The 19,543-nt window shown below is 43.0% G+C and overlaps 1 protein-coding gene across 9 annotated transcripts in view; it reads left to right on the top strand.

The window, feature by feature from the left end:
• Positions 1 to 19,543, top strand: part of RGS6 (regulator of G protein signaling 6) — a 254,356-nt gene that overhangs the window by 211,069 nt on the left and 23,744 nt on the right. For all 9 annotated transcript variants that reach the window (XM_030274407.4, XM_072930068.1, XM_072930062.1 and 6 more), the window contains 2 exons: positions 691 to 877; positions 16,513 to 16,602. In XM_030274407.4, coding sequence (XP_030130267.3) covers positions 691 to 877; positions 16,513 to 16,602 — 277 coding nt within the window. The remainder of the gene's footprint in view (positions 1 to 690; positions 878 to 16,512; positions 16,603 to 19,543) is intronic.

Below are 19,543 nucleotides of genomic sequence, written 5' to 3'. Positions count from 1 at the left end.
TCTTGCAAAATATTCTGTGGTCTTTGTTTTCACAGATCAAGATATGGATTATATCCTTAGTCATCAAAGGGATTATCTTCTCTGTGGTTATAAATTTACTTTAGTCTGTAACCTTAGCCTAGTCAAGAAAATACCCCTGTAAAATTGGAGTATGGCATGACAAGAGTCATCTTTTCTCATGGCATCCATCTGAATGCTGGCCAGTTTACAAGTAAGAAAAAAAAATCTCTAAGTGGCATTTCTACAGCTTCACACTGGAAATTGTATGAATGTTAAGTTTGTTCTTCATTTTACATCCCCTGTGGATGACCAATCCTGCAGGCAGGAATGACCAGCACATTGCAGCGGGGCTGTGGGAGGCAGAGCCTGTTTCTCTCCTCCAACTGCATAGCTCTGGAGGTTTCCCGTTTGCTTACCTAATCTGACACTTCTGCAGGGGCAGTTTAATAAGCATATATCACTTCTTAAAGTCAGTGTTCTGATCTCAGCCAAAATATAAAGGGTTGGTGTAAAGTACATCACCCCTTCCCATTGAAGTCATCCTAACATGGAGAGTCTTCTATGAATTCTAATAGATGCAGGATTAGGTTCTATGTCTGTCTTAGGACTCTACCTAGGCTTATTCCCAAAATCTTATCTATATTTATATATTTTTCTCTTTTCTGCCCTTTTAATTTTTCCCTAGTACAGGTTTTGGTTGGCTGTCCAAGATCTCAAGAAACGACCTTTACAGGATGTGACCACGAGAGTGGAAGAAATCTGGCAAGAGTTTCTAGCTCCTGGGGCCCAAAGTGCTATTAACCTGGATTCCCACAGCTATGAGAAAACAAGCCAAAATGTCAAAGACCCAGGGAGATATACATATGAAGATGCACAGGTTCGTTTTTGGGTTTATGGAACTACTGCTAATGAAACTCTCAGTTTTAATATGATATTCCACTATCACATTGTCACTGCTCACTTGTAAGAAAAAGGAGATGCACAGTTTGAAGTGACTTTGAGGATATCTATTCAAGCTGGGTAAATGATATTTTCGTTGAATCTATCTGTTATAACAGGCTAAGGCTCCTCTGGGAACAAATGTTACAAAATCTACAAGTCTGCAAGGTGCTGCAAGCTGGAGCCATATCTCACAGAAAGCACAGATGAAAAAGTGCTGTAGAGTTCAGCTCGTCTGTCTGTGCTACCTGTCACTAAAGTCTGGCATATTTGCAGAATGGCCAACGTTATAGCAAAACCCTGGCTAATACACTTTTTCTCTATTTTATTTATTTATAGATAATTATATCCCCCTGCCAAGCCCCAAGTGCAGCAGTTCCCTCCAACATAGCTAGAAATTTGTCCACCAGACAATACCTTAGACTAATGATAGGACAGTAGGCAATGCAGTGGATTTAATCCTTCCCTCCTAAGGCTCCAGATTTATCAGGGAAATTTTACAGATAAACTGTACATGGAAAATGCCTTGAGGAGAACAGATAATTTGAGAAAAACTGCTATAAGCAAGGGTAAAGCTGCATAACCTTCTGGAAAGTGAAAATAGAATTTTCTAATTTTTAAAAAAATAAAAATGAAGAAGGGATCATTTAGCAAATATTACTAGGGACACAATTAAAAGATATGCTCCTGATAATCATTTTTATCACAAGATGTAGTAAAACCAACAGCAAATGAAAAGAATTCCTGGGTTTGGGGATTTTTTTTTAATTGGCATTCAAAGGCAGTTTTTCAAAATACTCCACTAACAAAATACTTTCATCTCGGGGGAGATGTTGTGGACCACTTATACAAGGTTAGGCAATGAATTTTTCAAACCAGCATCAAATACTTTATTTTCCTGAATGCAATCTTGCTCCTTGGGGCCAGCGTAGAAGGAATGTACACGAAGTTTCAAGGCAGTCCCCTGTGAATATCAGGCAACTGAAATGCCCTTTCTAAAGCTGAGAGATATAGGAGTGTGAAGACATTCTGGATAAGATGTATTCTTTGCTTGGCAGTTGTAGTGAAAAAGAACTGCATGCATCACCTGAAAAAAATGATGATGGCAAAATGCAGGCTAAAGTAGGTGAATAATGGGGGAATTGATTAAATTGATAAGTAGAAGTACTAAGAATAAAGTGAATGTTAACATGATGAGTATTTAATTAGAAGAAGACCCGGAGGATTTAGCCTTGAACTGATCAGTTCACAATGTAATTGCCATTCAAAGGGGAGTTGATAAAATCAAGCTGGAGCCCTGGCAGTTAGACTGCAATTTTAGCTCCTTGGGTTAATTTTATTTCAGTGCATTTTTGCACTGACAGATCTCTTCAATTCATCTGTTGTGATTCATGGACACAGAAATACAAGGCAAAGGCAGACCTTCAAGGGCCAGCTATGGTTATCTTTGAGATTGAATCTATTGAATCCTCAAGAGAGGATAGCACAATGTGGAAGGTGAACCCAGTTACCTTCTTGGGCTGTGGGCTTGTGGTAGCTCTCCAAAGGCCAAGCAAGCTGTTTGTGACTGCTTAGCTGGATAGCTGAGAAAGCACCCTAACAAAAGCAGGAAGAAGCAGGACATTGCTGAAGGGTGTAGAGTTTTTACTGGCTCATCCTGGAGAAGGGACATTTTTGTTTACACATCCACTTCATGGGAGCCAATGCAGATCACCCCCTTGCTGCTGTAAATCCTCCAAGACCTGCCATGGTGTTTCTTACAGGTCAGCCCTGCCATCGCAGAGGCTCTTGTCCGTAAATCTGCAGCAGCTGCCTTATCTCAGCACCCTAGCACCAGGAGTCCATGGGAGCTCCCACGCATCCCACATTCCTAGGGACTCAACCAGATACAACTAATGAAAACACCCTCTGTGGGAGGGGAAAATACAAGTGTTGTCCTGTCCTGAGTAGCTTTAGCACAAAGAGGAAAACAACTGAAATGTCCTTGTAAGAAAAGAACAAGAAAAAATTTAGTTTACTCAACAGCACATTCTTTGAATGTCTGCAGGTCTGAGCCAGTAAGAGGAAGAAAAAGTGTTGGCTGATCTGAGAAAAATTAGTTTGATACTCCTGCAGTTAAGAATAGGAGAAAGTGATGTGGCATTGTAGTCATGACTTGAAATATTCACAAAATGGCAATTCTGTATAAAAAGCACTGGAAATGGACACATTGCTGTACTTGGGAAGGGCAAGGCATAGCAGAGCACATTCAGGCCAGCAAATGCTTTATAACAGGAAGTTGAAAGCAAAGAATCATTTGTTATCGGGTGCTTAACAGTCTCATTGATGCGCTTCTTTGCACACCCTTGGCTCCCAGCCCCAAAGAGCTCACCCAGATGCTGCTCAACCATCTGGTAAGGCAACTAGCCTGGATAAAAACAGGGAGAAAAGAGGCTCTTGGCAAACATTCCTCTCACTTCAAACCTTTTTGTACCCAGGCCAGTCATGGTCTGAAAGCAAATGGCTCCTCCGTTTAAGAAAATCTCAGCTCCAAATCTCAGTCCCCAAAGCACTTCTAATCCAAACCTGAATTTGGTGTGTATACATACTTCTCCCTGAGATGGATTCCTGTTCCACAGAAGCACGTGTTGTGCCATTTACCCATCTCAGCTCAAGATACTTGCTGTGCTGTGTCCCTCAGTGCTGCTGCACTCCACAGTCCTGCACTGCTGAGCTTGCATAGAGCTGCCCCTCCTGCTGTGGCTCCCGCAGGTTCCACTGCCCACCCTGTGCCCAGCTCAAGCTGTGCCAGCACATCTCAGCTCTGAGCAGAGTGTGCCGTGCTGGCTCAGCCTGCACTCCCCTCCCCAGCTGTCAAGTTTGTTGGTGTCTCTGTCCTTGAGCAGCCCAGTGCTGCTCCTAGCTCTGTCCTCATCATCAGCTCTGCCAGCTATCTTGGTCTGCAGCACCTTCTGTCATTTTAGTGCTGGGCCCCTTCCGAAGGGAGCCTACCAATTTAGCTGATTATTTTCTGCTCTTAAACAACTGTCCTCTGAGCAATATTATGATTATCAAACCATTTTCACTGGGGAGCAAAGCAGCTTTTAATACAAGGGGCATCGTCAGGAAAGGTCAGTTCAATTAAACAGTGAAGTACTTAGCAGGATGTAAGCTCCCACAGGAGTTATCAACATCATTGAACAACCAATGTGGGGCCCTGCAATATGAAGCAGGCACTGCCAGCTCTGGAAAGTAAATAGGTTTGGGTCCATCTGAATGGCCTCTTTTGGCTAATGAAGCTGCTGACAGCCAAAGTAATTCATCTTTACATGGGAACACAGAGCTGTGAGTGTGACAATTATGGCTTATCTGTACGTGTTATTAGTTTTTTAACCATTCTTCCCCTACCCCCATCAAGCATCTCCCTGCCTTTCCTGAAATGTCTTTCTGCCTTCAGAAAATCTTTAATCCCTTCCTCTGTCCCTTGGTGTTGGGAGCTAGTATCACCAGGATGCATTGTATTTCCTCACAGTAATGTTTTTTAGGGACATTTCATCTACATTTACTGCAAGGCTTCAGAGCTAGGTGTACCAGAGTCAGGTAAGCCGCACAGTTGTCTTTGGAATTCCTTTCCTGTTTTCTTTGTTTATTTTTATTCTTTAATACATAAAATAGAGTTTTTAGATTGACATTCCTTTTCCTGAAATAGCCAGCTGTTGTTTCTATGAAGATAATTCAGAGAAAATCAGTTCTAATCCAGGCTCTTTTAGGAATTTTAACTGCGTTTTTCAGATCCTTTGCTAATTCCAGGGCAGATTTAGACCATAATGCTAAATTCCAGGCAGCTCAAACCAGAAATGTACCTGTCCCAGATTTGAAACATAGAATAATTTGGGACAGAAAGTACCTTTAAAGGTCATCTAGTCCAGCTCCCCTGAAATGAGCAAGGTAGATGTTCAACTAGATCAGGTTTCTCAGAGCCCTGTTCAACTTGACCTTGAATGTTTACAGAGATAGGGAATCCACCACCTCTCTGGCAATCTTGGTCAGGGTTTTATTATCTTCATTGTACAAACTTTCTTTCTTAAATCTAGTCTTGAGATGCTCTCAGCATCATGTTCATGCTCTCAGCTGCCTCATGTGTAGTTCAGTTTGTTCTAGACTGTGAGAGATGCGACTCCTTGCAGGATTCATCAGTGATTGGTCATCAGTTTGCATTCTGGTTCTATCAAGGTGCTCAAGGTGCTGACAGAATTTGACAGGATCCTGTTGAATTCAAAACCAAAGCAAGGATCTCTTGGAAGTGAAACGTTACCAAGAGGGGAAAATGAGGGGGGACTTCTCCTAACTTTGTATTTTCAAGCATGCACAGGATGTGAAAGGCCTGATGTCTATTCAGTGGGCATAGGGAATTCCTTTTGTAAGTCTGGAGTAAAATCACAACACGGAAGGAAGATATGAAAATAACCATTCATTGTGTGTCTGTATCATCTTTCGTGTAAGGACTTAGAGAAGGATGATTCCTATTTTCTTAAAGTTTTGTTCAGTCACCTGAGTTACGTGCATGTGTGTAAAGGACTATGACTGAGGATTGGTTAGCAGTGCAGGCAGCCAGCAAGGGGTCATGGGGCAGACCAAGGTGCTCTGCTTCTGAGAAAGGATCAAGTCCACATGAACCAGTGCTGCTCAGAGACATTGAGCCTGTGCTGTGGGGAATTGAAAGCACTGCTACATGACATCAGTATTTACAAGTGAATGGTGTGCCCAGGGCTCCTGGGGGCTTTTGACAGCCTGCACCTTCCTGTGGAGGTTAGGGACTACACAAGGACTTGACTGTCATTCCCTTCTCCTTCACTGGCTCTGATTCTGTGGGGCTGGAGGAAAAAATCCTTCCTTTCACTGCACTCTGGTTCTCTTCCTTGTATTTGGGTTATAATGACTGCAGAAAACACACAGAGTCTCACTGTTGTGTGTTTATTACAATTAGAAGCAAAAGTGCAAGCTCCTGCCCTTGTGGATTTCACAAAACAACCTACAATGGAATCTAAAATCAAGAGCACCACAAATACAGCCAGAAGAGTAGTTAGGTGTCTGGAGCAAAAATAGAAAGTGATGATGGAAGCTTATGCCAGTGTGCTTGGTGCTGTGCAAAGCAGGAAACAAAAGACTTGAAGCAGAGGTTTACATAGGAGCAGATACTCTGTGTTATTTTCCTGTTTTGCTTTGTTGGGAGTTTTTTTCTTTTTAATGTACATATACACCACACATCAGAAAGTATTTCTTTTATCTTCTGCCTTCCATTTTAATTTGTGGCTTAGCAGTCATGTTATATGAAAAACATCTACCATCCAGCCTTTGTCTTGCTGTTCCCTTTCTGTCTCTGAAGGCATCAGGGATCAAACTACTGTCTAAGCTAATGTCCTTCTGTCACACATGAGCAGAAAAAGGGCCAGGAAAAAGTCACAAGTGACCCCTCTCCTTGCAGACACAGTGACAGAAGGCAACAGATCTCTTCAAATGAAAGATCATGGGAATGGGGTAACAAGAACAGTCAGCATATTCCCACAGGACAATAGTCTGCCTGTTATTCAGGGTGCTGATCCTGCCAAGCTGTCTAAAACTACATGCATGAGTATTAACAGTGCATCAGTGCCAGACATTTCCTACCTCCAAAAAATACCTTTAGATGGATTAAATGGGAAAGTCTCTAGCTTGCTCAGAAGTTGAATTCAGCACTCAGACTCTGGGACTCTTATGTCAGTAGTGTGCACTGTGCTTCTTGAAAGCAAGAAAACAACTGCATGTCAGATCCAGAGCAAGAAAATTTCCTTTTCACGTGAAGGTCAAGAAGCTGCTGATACTGTTTCTTTTCTCCCAAATAGGGAGCAAAATCGTTTGCAAATGCATCCTTTCAACTAATCAAGAAGCCAGAGCTCCAGGGGTTTACGTCTCATGGACTTTGGGGTTATGGTCTCTTCCTGTTAAACCCATGCACTGCAGGAACACTGTGGTCTTTAATTTTTTTAAGGGCTAGTTACCTTTTTAAACGTTCACACTCCTAATTAGAAATTTAATAAATAATCCCTGGGAGTATCTATCAGCAATGCATTTCATATCTCTGCTTGGCCCACAGCAGGTATTAATGTGGGCTGTCAGGATGGGGTTTGCTGGCAAACAGTTAAAAGATTTCAATATATAGTTGGACGGTGAGATCTTGAGTTCGACCACTTAATGGCAACCCAAGATGACATAGCAGCAGATATCTTACAGTCAAAATGTTGATGAGGCATGGAAAACTGCTTATCTATCCAGTACATGTTCTCTAGGTTGGCATCCAAGCAGGGTTGGTGTTCCCTATCTCAGCATAGCCACCTTTACTCAGAAGCTGTGTTCTGCTTGTTTCTGTAGGGCTGTATCCTGCTCTGTCACCATCTCCCATGGAACACAGAATGCCCCACTGAAATAGAATTTCCTTCTACTGTGTGAGGGGGTTCTGCATGTTCCTCTCCTTTGTACAGTTCAGCTTTTGGGCAGTATTTTTCATGGAGAAAACAAGGAGGAAGTTGCTGACAGCCTGCAGGTGTCAAGTTGTTGATGAAAAGGTTAAGTAGCTACAGCTCATAGCTGTACCACAGCATGCACAGGAGGAAAAAACCTCATCTTCATTGCTGCAACTCCTACATATGGTATTGTTTGGAAAAGAAATGCCAGTCTCCCGAATGCTACAATGCTACAGAAGGTCGTCCCCTCCTCCTAGGCAAACCCTTTTCACTTGGGCTTTTTGCCAGTAGCCAGGATTTGGCCCATATTGAGAGAATCAGCCTCTTAGCCGTGATCATTGTTCTCAAAACCTAAAGCTGCTCATATGGCGTTAGACTCCCGGCAGCCCACTCTTGTCTCCCAGGATAGCCCTTGCTATATTTAGGACTAAATCCTCCTGCAGTACCAGGCTGACCCCTTAACTGCACAGCACTCAACAGCCCTTTGCCTCTATCCTCTGCACTGCGTCTGCCATTGACCCTCAACAGCTCTGCCCTCACATTTGTGTCTGAAGATACGAAGCAAACCAGTTGTCTCATCAATTTACAGAGGAGCCATAGCTAAATTTATGTGTTTCTTTTATCAGTGTGTTTTCCCATGAAAGATTTACATTGTGTTTCCAACTATGTATCTACAGGGCTAAACAAAGGATTTCTGTGTATTACTCAAAATGAGCTCTCATTGCTTATAGTTATCCCTCTTGCTAAGGCTCTTTCTTACATTCCTGTGCCTTCAGCCCAGTATAATTTCATTTATGTGCTGAAAAAAAATTATTTCATTTATGTGCTGAAAAAAAATTATGCTTTTTAGTTTAGCAGGAAGGTTGGTCTATATTACAGGATATTTATTCATCTTTTTTCCCTTAGTAGTACAAGCAACCTGCTTGAGTGTGAAGAAAATGCACCAGCTAAAACTTGGTGTAAATTATGTGCCTTGAATAATTGAGACTGGCAAAAAAGATTTTCCAGAGCAATGCGCTCTTGACCAAGATTTTTATGTGCCATTTAGCAATTCTTATGTGCCATTTCTTTTCCTATGAACTATAAATCCAGGAGAGCCACACAGTCCCGCCTGGTCCTGCTAGATGGCAGCACTGCCGGCTACCAGAGACGCCCCAGGAGGGGGCTCACCCTGCATGATGCAGGCAGGCAGCTCAAACAGGCACTACAGCATTTTTGAGAAGAGTGAAATCCTAAATGCAGAGACCAGAATAAGCAAATCCAGAAATGCTCTTAGTGGGGACTTGGAAACAGTAAAGGCAATTGGAATAAAACATACGTGTTTCCCTGCTTTCTCACCCCCCACTGGTGTTTTCCCATCAGGTTCAATCAGGGCAAATGTGAAGATCTCTTCTGCAGCTTCTTCAATGTTTGGCTCATGTCAACTGTGCCTGCTACCAACTAGTTCAGCTTTCAGGGCTGATGCAGCAATTTTTACTGCTTTTTCCAAAGCACATTTTAGCACCATCATGTAGGTTGAATGCAATTGATCATAATTGCTCCTAAAAAGTGTTGCATTCAGTTTTGGCACAAGCAACTGCTAAAGAGGAGTAGGTGTCTTTCCTTTCTTCGGCTTTCTGGGAGATCCTGGTGGTGATGTGGTAAGGGGTTCTGTTGGTCAAACAGGATTCTTGAGGATGAGCTGGGAAGAGTACAGCAGAGTTAACAGGACACATCTCTAACAACCTGAGGAGAGCAGGTTTTGCTGACTGCAGTATCTGTGTGTGCTGGCACAGGGGTTAACCTCAGCTCCTTTGACACAAATGTCTGCAGAGCAGAGGTGCTGACAGACAGGCACTAGGCTGCTGCCAAGTCTAATTGGAAGGTGCAGCAGTCACACACCATGTGCTTGCAGAAGTGTCTGCTTTCTCCTTCCCACGTCCTTTGTGCTATAGAGACAGCTCTTCCAAAAACAAACTCCAGGCAGGTTCTCAGCTGGCATCTCTTCCCATCCTTCCAGCAAAGGCCACAAGGCCTTCACTCAGGCAGCACTCTCTCGTGTGTGAATCTCCAGTAAATTCCTCCCCAGTGCCAAGCATACAGGTGACACAAATATTAGCATTCATTGCAGTGTGCTGTTATTTATTTAGTTATTTCATCTACTGCTTTACATTGCTTGTGGCCTTTTCTTTTAATGGGTTTGTTTGACATGCTGCAAATCTCCTTTCGAGATGGCCAGAGGTTCAGCTGCATGCTTGCAATACAAAAGGGGTCTCCAAATCAGCTCTCACTAGTTAATACCAGGTGTTAGTGACAGGGTGAAGGAGTGCTCCAAAAGAATCCAGATGTTAATGGGATAGCTACAGCAAGGAGGTTTCTGACCAGTTTATGAAAGGCAAAGTGAGCCCTTGCAGCTCAAGTGCATCTCAACAGCTATCTAGCCTTAGTGCAAACTCCCAAAAATGAGCTAAAAATCATGGAATAGAATCATTAAGGTGGGAAAATACCCCAAAGATCATGAAGTACAGCCTTTGACTGAACGCCACCATGTCAATTAAACCACAGCACTAAGTGCCACCTCCATTCATTTCTTGAACATTTCCAGGGCTGGTGACCCCACTGTCTCCCTGGGCAGCCCATTCCATTGCTTAACCACCCTTTCAGTGAAAAATTTATTCCTGATGTCCAACCTGAACCTCTGCTGGTATAGCTTGAGGCTATTTTTTCTCATTCTGTTGCTGGCTGCCTTGGAGAAGATGCTGACCCCTGCATGGCTACACTGTCCTTTCAGACAGTTGTAGAGTGATAAGGTCTCCTCCTAGTCTCCTTTTCTCCAGGCTGAACAATCCCAGCTCCCTCAGCTTCTCTTTATCTGAGTAACTTTCTAGACCCATCACCATTCTCAATACCGTTCTCTGAACATGCTCCAACACTTCAATTTCTTTCTTGCATTGAGGGGCTCAAAACTGGACACTGGACTCAAAGTGTGGCCTCACCAGTGCCAGGTACAGGGGGACAATCACTGCCTTGGTCCCGCTGGCCACACTATTGCAGATACAGACCAGGATGCCATTGGCCTTCTTGGCCACCTGAGCACACTCTGGCTCATGTTCAGCTGCTGTAGACCAGCTCTCTCAGGTCCTTTACTTCTGGGCAGCTTTCCAGTCACTCATCCCCCAGCCTGTAGCACTGCATGGGGCTGTTGTGACCCAAGTGCAGGACCTGGCACTCTTACCATTGGCCTTGGCCTGTTGATCCAGCCTGTCCAGATCCCTGTGCAGAGCCTTCCTGCCCTGCAGCAGATCAACACTTCCATCCAGCTTAATGTCATCTGTGAACTGGCTGATGGTGCACTTGATCCCCTCATGCAAATCATCAATAAAGATGTTAAACAGGGCTGACCCCAATACTGAACTGTGGGTCCACCACTGGTGGCTGCCAGGATGTAACTCCATTCACCACCACTCTCTCAGCCCAGCCATTTTGATAGTTTTTAACCCAGCAAAGAGTGCACCTCTCCAAACCAGGGGCTGCCAGCTTCTCCAGGAGAAGGCCATGGGAGACTTTGCTGAAGTCCAGGTAGACTTAATCCACAGCCTTTCCCTCATCCACCAGGCAGGTCACCCGGTCATAAAAGGAGATTAGGTTGGTCAGGCAGGATGTGCTTTTCCTATACCCATGCTAACTGGGCCTGATCACTTGGTTGTTCTGTACATGCTGTGTAATGGTAGTCAAGATGATCTGATAAATGTGCTAAATGGGAAATCTGTGCTTGAAGTGAGCAAAGAATTGGTAATTTCCTTATTCCTCATCATCACCCAAAGTTTGCACGTCTGTTTAGGCACAAACAGGGAAAAAATTATATCAGCAAGTTCAAATTTAAGGGCTTTCTGGAATCTAGCTGGTGTTCAGAGTTCATGAGAACATTGTGCTTGGCCTTCACAACTCCAAAAAAGTCTCAAGCCTGTCACAAAATATCAAGATGAGTAAAATACTACTGGAATTACGAATGGATGTTTAACCACCAGTTATCTTCTTGTCTCATATACACAATTAAGAGGAAAGAACCAAGGTTTTCTGCTAAAAGGAAACATTCTTAACAGAGAAGGTAATTCCTGGGATCTACCACGTGCCTTATGTGAGTCAGATGTTATTATTTTTTTATCATTCAGGTTTTTTTCCCACAGTTTTCTTGAGTATTCCCAGTGTTCTGCTTATCTGGTAGTCGTGCCTTCCTCAGGGTCACTGTGCTTTGACTGAGAGGGGGAAGAGAGACCTGAGATCACATTGCAGCACACTGATTTGGAGCAGGTGCAGCTTTGAGATGGTTTCTGCTATCTCAGCCACCTCCTACATTCCCGTCTGGATTGCAAACTTTATTTTTTCCTCCCCCTTTCCCCTCTTGTCAGGAATAATTTACTAAGCCTGTCCTTCATCTCTTTCCAAAGGTAAAGCTTGTGGAAGGAAAATGGCCAAGAGATACTGAACCTTATCAGGACTTATTTCCCTGCACTTAAGCTGTCAGCTGTCAGGGGTGGGATTTCCTGTTTGTTTCACATAATTGTAAAAGAAAATTTTTTTGTGATTTATCTCAGTGGTTCCTTTTTTTTCTGGAAGGGACAACATTTCCCCTTTTTTAATGTAATATTTTTTCTTCTTTATATCATGTAATGGTTGTGGCACGTGGAATGGTTATGTTACCTGAAGTGTAATTCGCATGATAGAAGATCATGTACAGAGAGTATGCTCAGTAAAGCTGGACAGCCCCCAGGACCACTGCATATTTTCCCCATCATGGAAGAGATGTGATTCAGGTGCATAAAACACAAAAGAGGATCTGCCTTCTTCTCATGAGATGCAAGCAGATCCCATTGCCTCTGCTGCTTTGGTTCAAGAGCTGAGAAACAACAGTCATGGGAACATTTGATAGCAAACCCACTTTTCTTGCACGAGCTTTGTAAGGGATTTGTTTGCTTCCTGGAGATAGAATCCACTGCACTTAGAAAAGCAGATTCTTGTGCCAGTCTCCATGTTAGACTGACATTTCCCAAAGTGCACTCGTTGTCAGGGGGAGTATCAGTACAGCCAGCACTCATCAGCAACATGCTGTGTGAGGGACTGAGTGACTGGTCAGCTCAAAGAACCAGCTTGCCAGGGCTTCCTCACACATGTCAAGTCAGTCCCTGTCTCCACCTGGAGCTGCCACTGCAGTGGCCTGAGAAAGAGCTGGCAAGGCTGCAGGGGAGACCAGTGGGACACATGATGCCTGTCAACTGCTGGCCAAATCTTTAAAGACTTCTTTTCCTTTTATCTTGTTTTATAAGCTACCTTGTTTAATGTTTTAATAGATCACTTGGGCAGTCTTGTTAGATTATTGTTTCAAATCCTTGGGTTTGCAATGTAACTCCCTAAAGGATTGCTGTCTTAGGACTGGAGAAGGGGGTTGTGAGACTAAGCCATACTTGGGAAGTGGTACATGGCAATGGCTGGGAGAGGCTACATCACCTAGAAGAAATGGTGCTCAGCTCTTGTGCAGATAGGGCACAGGAATTTCCCATGGCATTTGTAAAGAAGTGTTGCAGTGATAATTCTGGACAAACTACTCACAGTGCAAGAGACTAGAATGTCTGCAGCTGTATTGTTAAAAGTTACACAGGTAGTGCATTTACTTTTTCTATTTAGGGAACCAGCAGTAGTGAGTTCATTACCCTGTAATAAACAACTTAAAAATGGAGAATTATCTCAGTATAGAGATGGAAAAGTTCAAACTTCTTACCAGCACTGTCGTGTAATGCCACAGAGATTGCGCATGTTTATAAAGACTGGTAAATTTCAGTTTTTAATGTGGGTGTCCTTTCTTTTCACCATGTAATAAAAAGGTGGAAAAACACCTAGCTGCTCAGTAAAATAAGAAGTGAGAGACCAGTGGGTTGCAATGATCCAAAGTAAGCTAAAAATCCATGACAGAGACAAGACAATTTGCACACATTGCACAGAGCAACTAAATCCAAGCCCACACCTCTGCCTGTTGCTCAGGCTTCCACAGAAGAATATGATCAGTTTTTAGCTCTCCAGTAGCCTTTAATGTATTTATGGAATGAGGAGCTGCTAAACACTAGCTCTAGGTTCTCCTTAGGAAGTTGCAGTTCCTAGGATGCATAAGAGAAAATAGCTTGGTGGCAAACAACAGAGTAGGCTACAGATCAAAACAAATGTTCCAGTCACTGGCTTTTCCCATCCTGCAGCTAGATTTGGTGTGTAAATGGGCTGGACACACACCACAGCCACAATTTTAGCAGAAATGTTCATGGTGCAGTCTCAGTATGGATTTTCACTGTAGCAATGCAAGTTGTCCTGTACTGTTGCAAACTGGAAGTCAGTCTTTGCTGATCTGAGCAACTGGCTCAGATTTCCAGGAGGTGCTTCAGAAATGCAGTGTTGTAAAATAAATTACTAGTGTATCATTCATACCTTCAGTCTAGAGATTGTTGAAAGCAAGCCCTTTGAATTCTTACAATTAAAAAGTAAAGTTTGCTTATGAAGCTATGCATGTCTCTCGTTTTCCTATGCCAAACCTTCTTTCTTCATTAGCATTCAAAGCCTAGAAAGAGTTATTCCCTGTTTGATTATATCTGTGGTGATCAGCTGAAAGGTAGCACTGTTGCTGTTTAGTGATTCCAAGATGTGAAAAGCAGAGAAAATGCTTCATATCAATGTGCTAATTGCAATGGCAGCAGAGCTGTGGCTGTGCAATAGTCCTGTTTCAGGGAAGGGCTTCAGTTAAGAAGGCAGCTTGTGGTTTATTTCATCTCAGCATCAAAGCAAATTTTTTCTCCTTCTGACTGCCAGTTACTGAGTTGATACTGTTTTAAGGCCAAATACATGAAGTTGTCTTGACATGAGCAAGAATGATAGTTGTTGCTGGCATAAAGGTGGGTCATATGGCCAGCCTTGTGTGTTCTCCTTTGCCTCTGTCTGTGTGGCAATGAAAACTGGAAGTTATTTTCCAAAAATGTTATCATCATGTTTCAGACCAGACACAGTTGTCTGATCACTGGTAAGGAAACCATTTGGAGCCCAAAGACAGTAAAAAAACTAATCACATCTAGCAAAATGTCAATATAAATATCCCTGTCACCTGTGTTGCACACCATGTTGCCTCAGCCACAGCACCTTCCTGCCCACCTCAGCACATGTCCCAGTAGCACCCTGCATGTAGGCTGCTGTAAAGAGGACCACTAAGAGGATGACGGCTCTGGAGACCCCTCAGGCCCTTTACTGTTGAAGGGCTACAGGGTGCCCACTTACTCATCAGTCTCCTCATGGTCCTGGAAAAGCACCAGTTAGGTGGGTTTGTTTCCCAGGTAGTTACAAAGAACTCATTAGGAGGACATTGAGTCTCTTTGGAAACCTTAAGATGTAGCAGTTCAGGCAAATTGGTTGAGGTATGGTTGCGTTTAAATCAGCAGAGTCTTGAGTTTATGCTAGTTGAAGTATTTAAGAGAGAACTGATGTTGAAAATCCTTATTCACGCGAGAGAATACAAACCTTTTGATGATCATATCCATGATTTGCATTATTTACCCTCTTCTTGTCTTAGGGCATACTTGGCTCCCTCTGTCCTGCAGAAATAGAACAAATGTCCCACAGGTGGATGTCAGATCTCATGGAAATGCTGTACATTAGGAGTATGAAACTGTTCCCTACCATGTCTTTTTCTGAAGTAAGAAGGGTGACAGTTGCTAAATAGCTTTATATAAACTATTCTATTGCAAAATCCTGTTCTGTCCTTTGGATAGATAGTGCTGCACAAATGAAAACGAGGATCTGTCAAGACTAAAAGCAAGTATGAAAATTAGCCAGTAAAAATTGTTCCACACCAGGATGTAGCTCATTTATGCTGTGTCGAAGGAAAACCAGTGGCCCTCACAGGACTACACCAAATACTGTAAGAAAGCTGAATTAAGTAGTTCTTCTGTGTACAGGCAGGTCATTGCTAATTACCCTTGATGGTGAAGATAAGGAAATTCTGCTTGGCTTGTTAACACACTGAAATAAGCTATGCGACTTCTGTCTGGTTTGGTTCTTCTCAAGTTTCATGTACAATGGCTTTGGGTCAGGAGAGACTATTTCATGTTGTATAATTCACTATAGATAATAGATAGTCACTGCTCATTGACTCCATAAAAGTGCAAAGTCTAAGAGAAAGGCCCAAAGTGCCTGTTTTTCTCTTGAGCCCTTTAGTGTGTTTTCAGTCATTATTTGGTCAAAGTATTTTGATTTGATTTTCCTGGTGTTTGGGATAATATCTTTTGTGAATCCAGGGATAACTAGGAGAAAAGCTGACTGTGTTAAGGGATTCTCAGCAAGAAAGTAAAGCTAAGCGAGAAAATTGGAAAACGGTATGTATTAAGTCCTGCTTCAATGAAATACCACTTTTTAAATTTGAAGATACACATAGTAAGTGCTCTCAGAGCAAACTAGTAACAGCAGTTTGACTTAAGACCCTAAGAGAGAGACTCATCCAATGTAACTTTATACATAGGATGTAGCTATCCACATTGGAGCTAATCATATAACTTCCCTGTACAGTCATCACATATATGGGCTTTTTCAGGACATTAACACGTTGACTTACTTGAGTGCATGTCTAAGGTGGAGATTAAATGTGTGCAAGTATCAGTTCCCCTCCAGGAACAGGACGGGAGTGCTGAGTGGTTGTTCAAGTATCTGTAACTGGTAAAATGAAACCTAATCTATGAGACAATTTCTGGTGTTTATTTCTTCTTTCCAGGGTAGACACTTTCTTATAATCTGGGGACTTCAGAGACTTGCAATCTTTACAGAATAATCCTGATGAGTGAATAATGTGTGCCAGCCTTTGGGGTGAGGGCCGTCTCTTTGTTTTGTGTTCATACAACCCCAGGCACAACAGAGTCTTGCCCCAGGATGGCCCTCGTGTACACTACCACAACACAGATAATCAATAACAGCAGACTTAATTAGAATGCTGATCAGTCTTTCTTCCTTCCAATTCTCCATGTTTTAAGTTCCTGTGATGTCTAAATGAGGTTTGATAACAATTCTCTGTCTCTCATTCCCCCCCATCCCACAGGAGCACATTTACAAGCTGATGAAGAGTGACAGCTACGCGCGCTTTCTGCGTTCGAATGCTTACCAGGACTTACTGCTGGCAAAGAAGAAGGTATCTGTTGGAAAGGACATGCTTGCATCTCTTAGCACATCTTGATTCTCGCCTGCTGCTTGCTGCTAGTGTGAAAGTGAAAATATTGTTTGCTTTTTTTTTTCCTTTAAGAAGGGAATGAGCACTTTTATCTTCTTCACTGGGGGCATGGCATCCATGTGCACAGCCTCAGCATGAGTTTTGGGGAAAACATGGTGACCCAAGGTAAAAGTGTGGGAAGGTGTTTGTCTTGCACAGCTGTCTCCCAAAGTTAGATCAGGCAATACAAATAGTATTACCTCTTTCTCATGGAAAAGATGGTATGTGATATGAGAAGCAGAACCCATCAATCTGTTCATTACTGGTGCAACATTCAACTATTAAGGTTTTCACCTCCCTAGTCTCACCATGTGATATTCCCTTTGGACGCCTTACCTCTAGATCCTCCTGCAGCAATTCCCATCTCATCCTCCTTACCGTTGCTTTTGCCTCCCCAGAGATGCTTCCTTTTCCTCAGAGACAAGAAAGAATTGCAATGCATGTAGTAATCAAAAATTCCAGCCACATTGCCTCACAGGATATATGTGTTTGAGCTCTTAGCCTTTTTGGTATCTGCATGAGCTCTGCCAGCACGATTCTGTCAGGAGCCTCCAGATCAGGGTAGTAAAGGAGTACTTACGTAGAGTTACAACTCCTGCCATTGAGTCCCCTCTTTCTAAGGAGTCTAGGAGATAAGCTACTGATTTTTGCATTTGTGGCTGTGCTCAAATGCTTCCTGCAACTCCTGATTAATTCCCATAGCTCTGTGTGTGTGTCTGTGTGCATGTGCATGCCATGTACATGTGTGTATGTCCCACTTGCATTTGGCTCCCAGGACTATACATAAACTGACTCCTGACTACTGCAGCCTGAATGTGTGGTTTCCCATCACCCTCTTCCCTGCTGTTTTTCTGCTGCATTCTCTGTGTGCTGCCAAATTACATTGCATCGGCACAATACAATGAAATCCCAGTGGTATTTTTGTCCTGATTGTCATTGTGTGCCCTAAAAAGCATGCATATGGTGACAAAAGGAGACAAGCCCCTCTGTCTGCTGTGCCTGCAACTACTGGCAGGTGGATTTGCAAAAGGTAGTGGAGGGCAGCAGTCAACCTTCTGTTTCAAAATTTCTGGTCTGAGACAGCATAAACCAGTGCTGCTTGTATTTAGAAGGGTTAGACCTGACTTAGTTCAGAGACTGGGGAATCAAGGAGGCGTGAGGCAAAGTCTTCTGATGGTATAAACCATAAAAGCCTCTGCCATCTTCCCACCCCCAGCAGCTTATGCCGTCCCCTACCCCTCAGTCTCCACTGAACACATGAGGGTTCATGTGCTTGAAAGCCAGGAGAGCTGTCTTGTCCCAGCCAAACCCATTCAAACCAAATAAAAATAAACCAAAGGTTTATTTTTTTGCAATCCTTGTTTGCTGTCAGATCAAGCCCCGGATGTGTCAGCATGACATCCTCATCGCCTCGCAAACTGCCGCAGGAGCAGGTTTTGGTGTCATGTTAACACAACCGTGAAAGTAAGAATCAAGTTTCTTTTAGAAAGAGCTGTTGGTGCACAAGTAAACAAATGAAGGCACAAAAAAGGCAGGAGTAGATCTGTGCAGATGCATCGTTCATCAGCTGCACATTATGCAGGAGGGGAGTTGGTGTTTCTCCAGAATCTGTTAAGCTCTTTGCATCCACATTACATTGTGTTGGGCAAGTGAATGTTTAGGAAACAGTAGGTACAGAGATGATGATAGAAAGAGCATGACATTTCTGTACACTGAGCTACGTGGTCCTATCTTTAGGACATTTGCTGCAGCTTGGAGAGGCAGCCTTTTAAAATTCCTCTAAATAGCTAGAAAGCAAGGGAATGAAAAGAGGAACCCAGTGACACATCAGAGCCTGCATAGATGGAGGATTTGGTTTAGAGCCTGCAAACAAAGTCCTGGATTTGCTAATGTAAATAGAAATTCACTGCCGTTCTTTAAGTTGTGATGAGTACATCTCTCTGAGGCCTGTCTTTCCCCAAAGTCATTATCCTCACATGGCTTGTATACCACACTGATATGACATCGCTTACTTTCATTACTGAAAATAAGTTTTGTCAGAAGCACAGCATGATGGACATGGGGTAAAAAGAGTTGCTTGCTCTAAGCAAATGCACTACGGCTTCAGAGTCCCACATTAATGTTTTGTCAATAAGTTTGTGTCATTTGGGATCTTTTGGTCTCCACACTGGGTTATGGCAAACTGAAAGAGCAAGAAAATGGGAAAGGTAGATTGTGTGGCTAGAGCACAGAACTGGGAACCATAAAATCTGTATGCTTTCCCTGGCTGTCCCAATTAATTTCTTGTCTGAGCTTGGGGAAAAAAAAAATCAACCTTCCCTGCCCTATATCCTCCACTTTTTCAAAGGGAAATAATAATAGTTCAGCAGAGAGACGCCAAAGCTCAATTAGTGCTTCAAAACATACTTCATATTTCTGGTATTTGTAAAATACTGTAGGTTTAAAGAGTTACTTTCTTCTGCACCATACAATAACCACATATGTGAGAGCTTTCCCTGCCTGCTCTGGGAGTACAGTAATGGAGGGTGAAGAACTTCTGGGTTGGGATTGAGATACAGTGACAGAATTATGAGGGGAACATACTGTTCACACCACTAACTGATGCAAGACAGCAGACATAGGCTGTGTACAGACCAGACATACATATTTTGTTAATCTGTTTTAGATGTTTTTCTCCATTCTTCCCAGTGTCATTATTGCAAGTAACCACACTATTACTGGCCTCAATCCTGCAGATTCATGGTGCTCAGCAGGGAACATGAGGCTGGCCTCCAGCAAGGGTGTGATTGGAAGCAGTGAGCTACAGAGGGGAAAAACTGGGTGTGTAGCCTTCTGCCTTGAACAGAAGGCCTCCTCCCTGCCA

Source organism: Taeniopygia guttata, chromosome 5 (genome assembly GCF_048771995.1).
Source record: "Taeniopygia guttata chromosome 5, bTaeGut7.mat, whole genome shotgun sequence".
Lineage (NCBI taxonomy): Eukaryota > Metazoa > Chordata > Aves > Passeriformes > Estrildidae > Taeniopygia > Taeniopygia guttata.
Note: the sequence above shows the minus strand (reverse complement) of the source record. Positions and strands in the feature narration are given on the sequence as shown.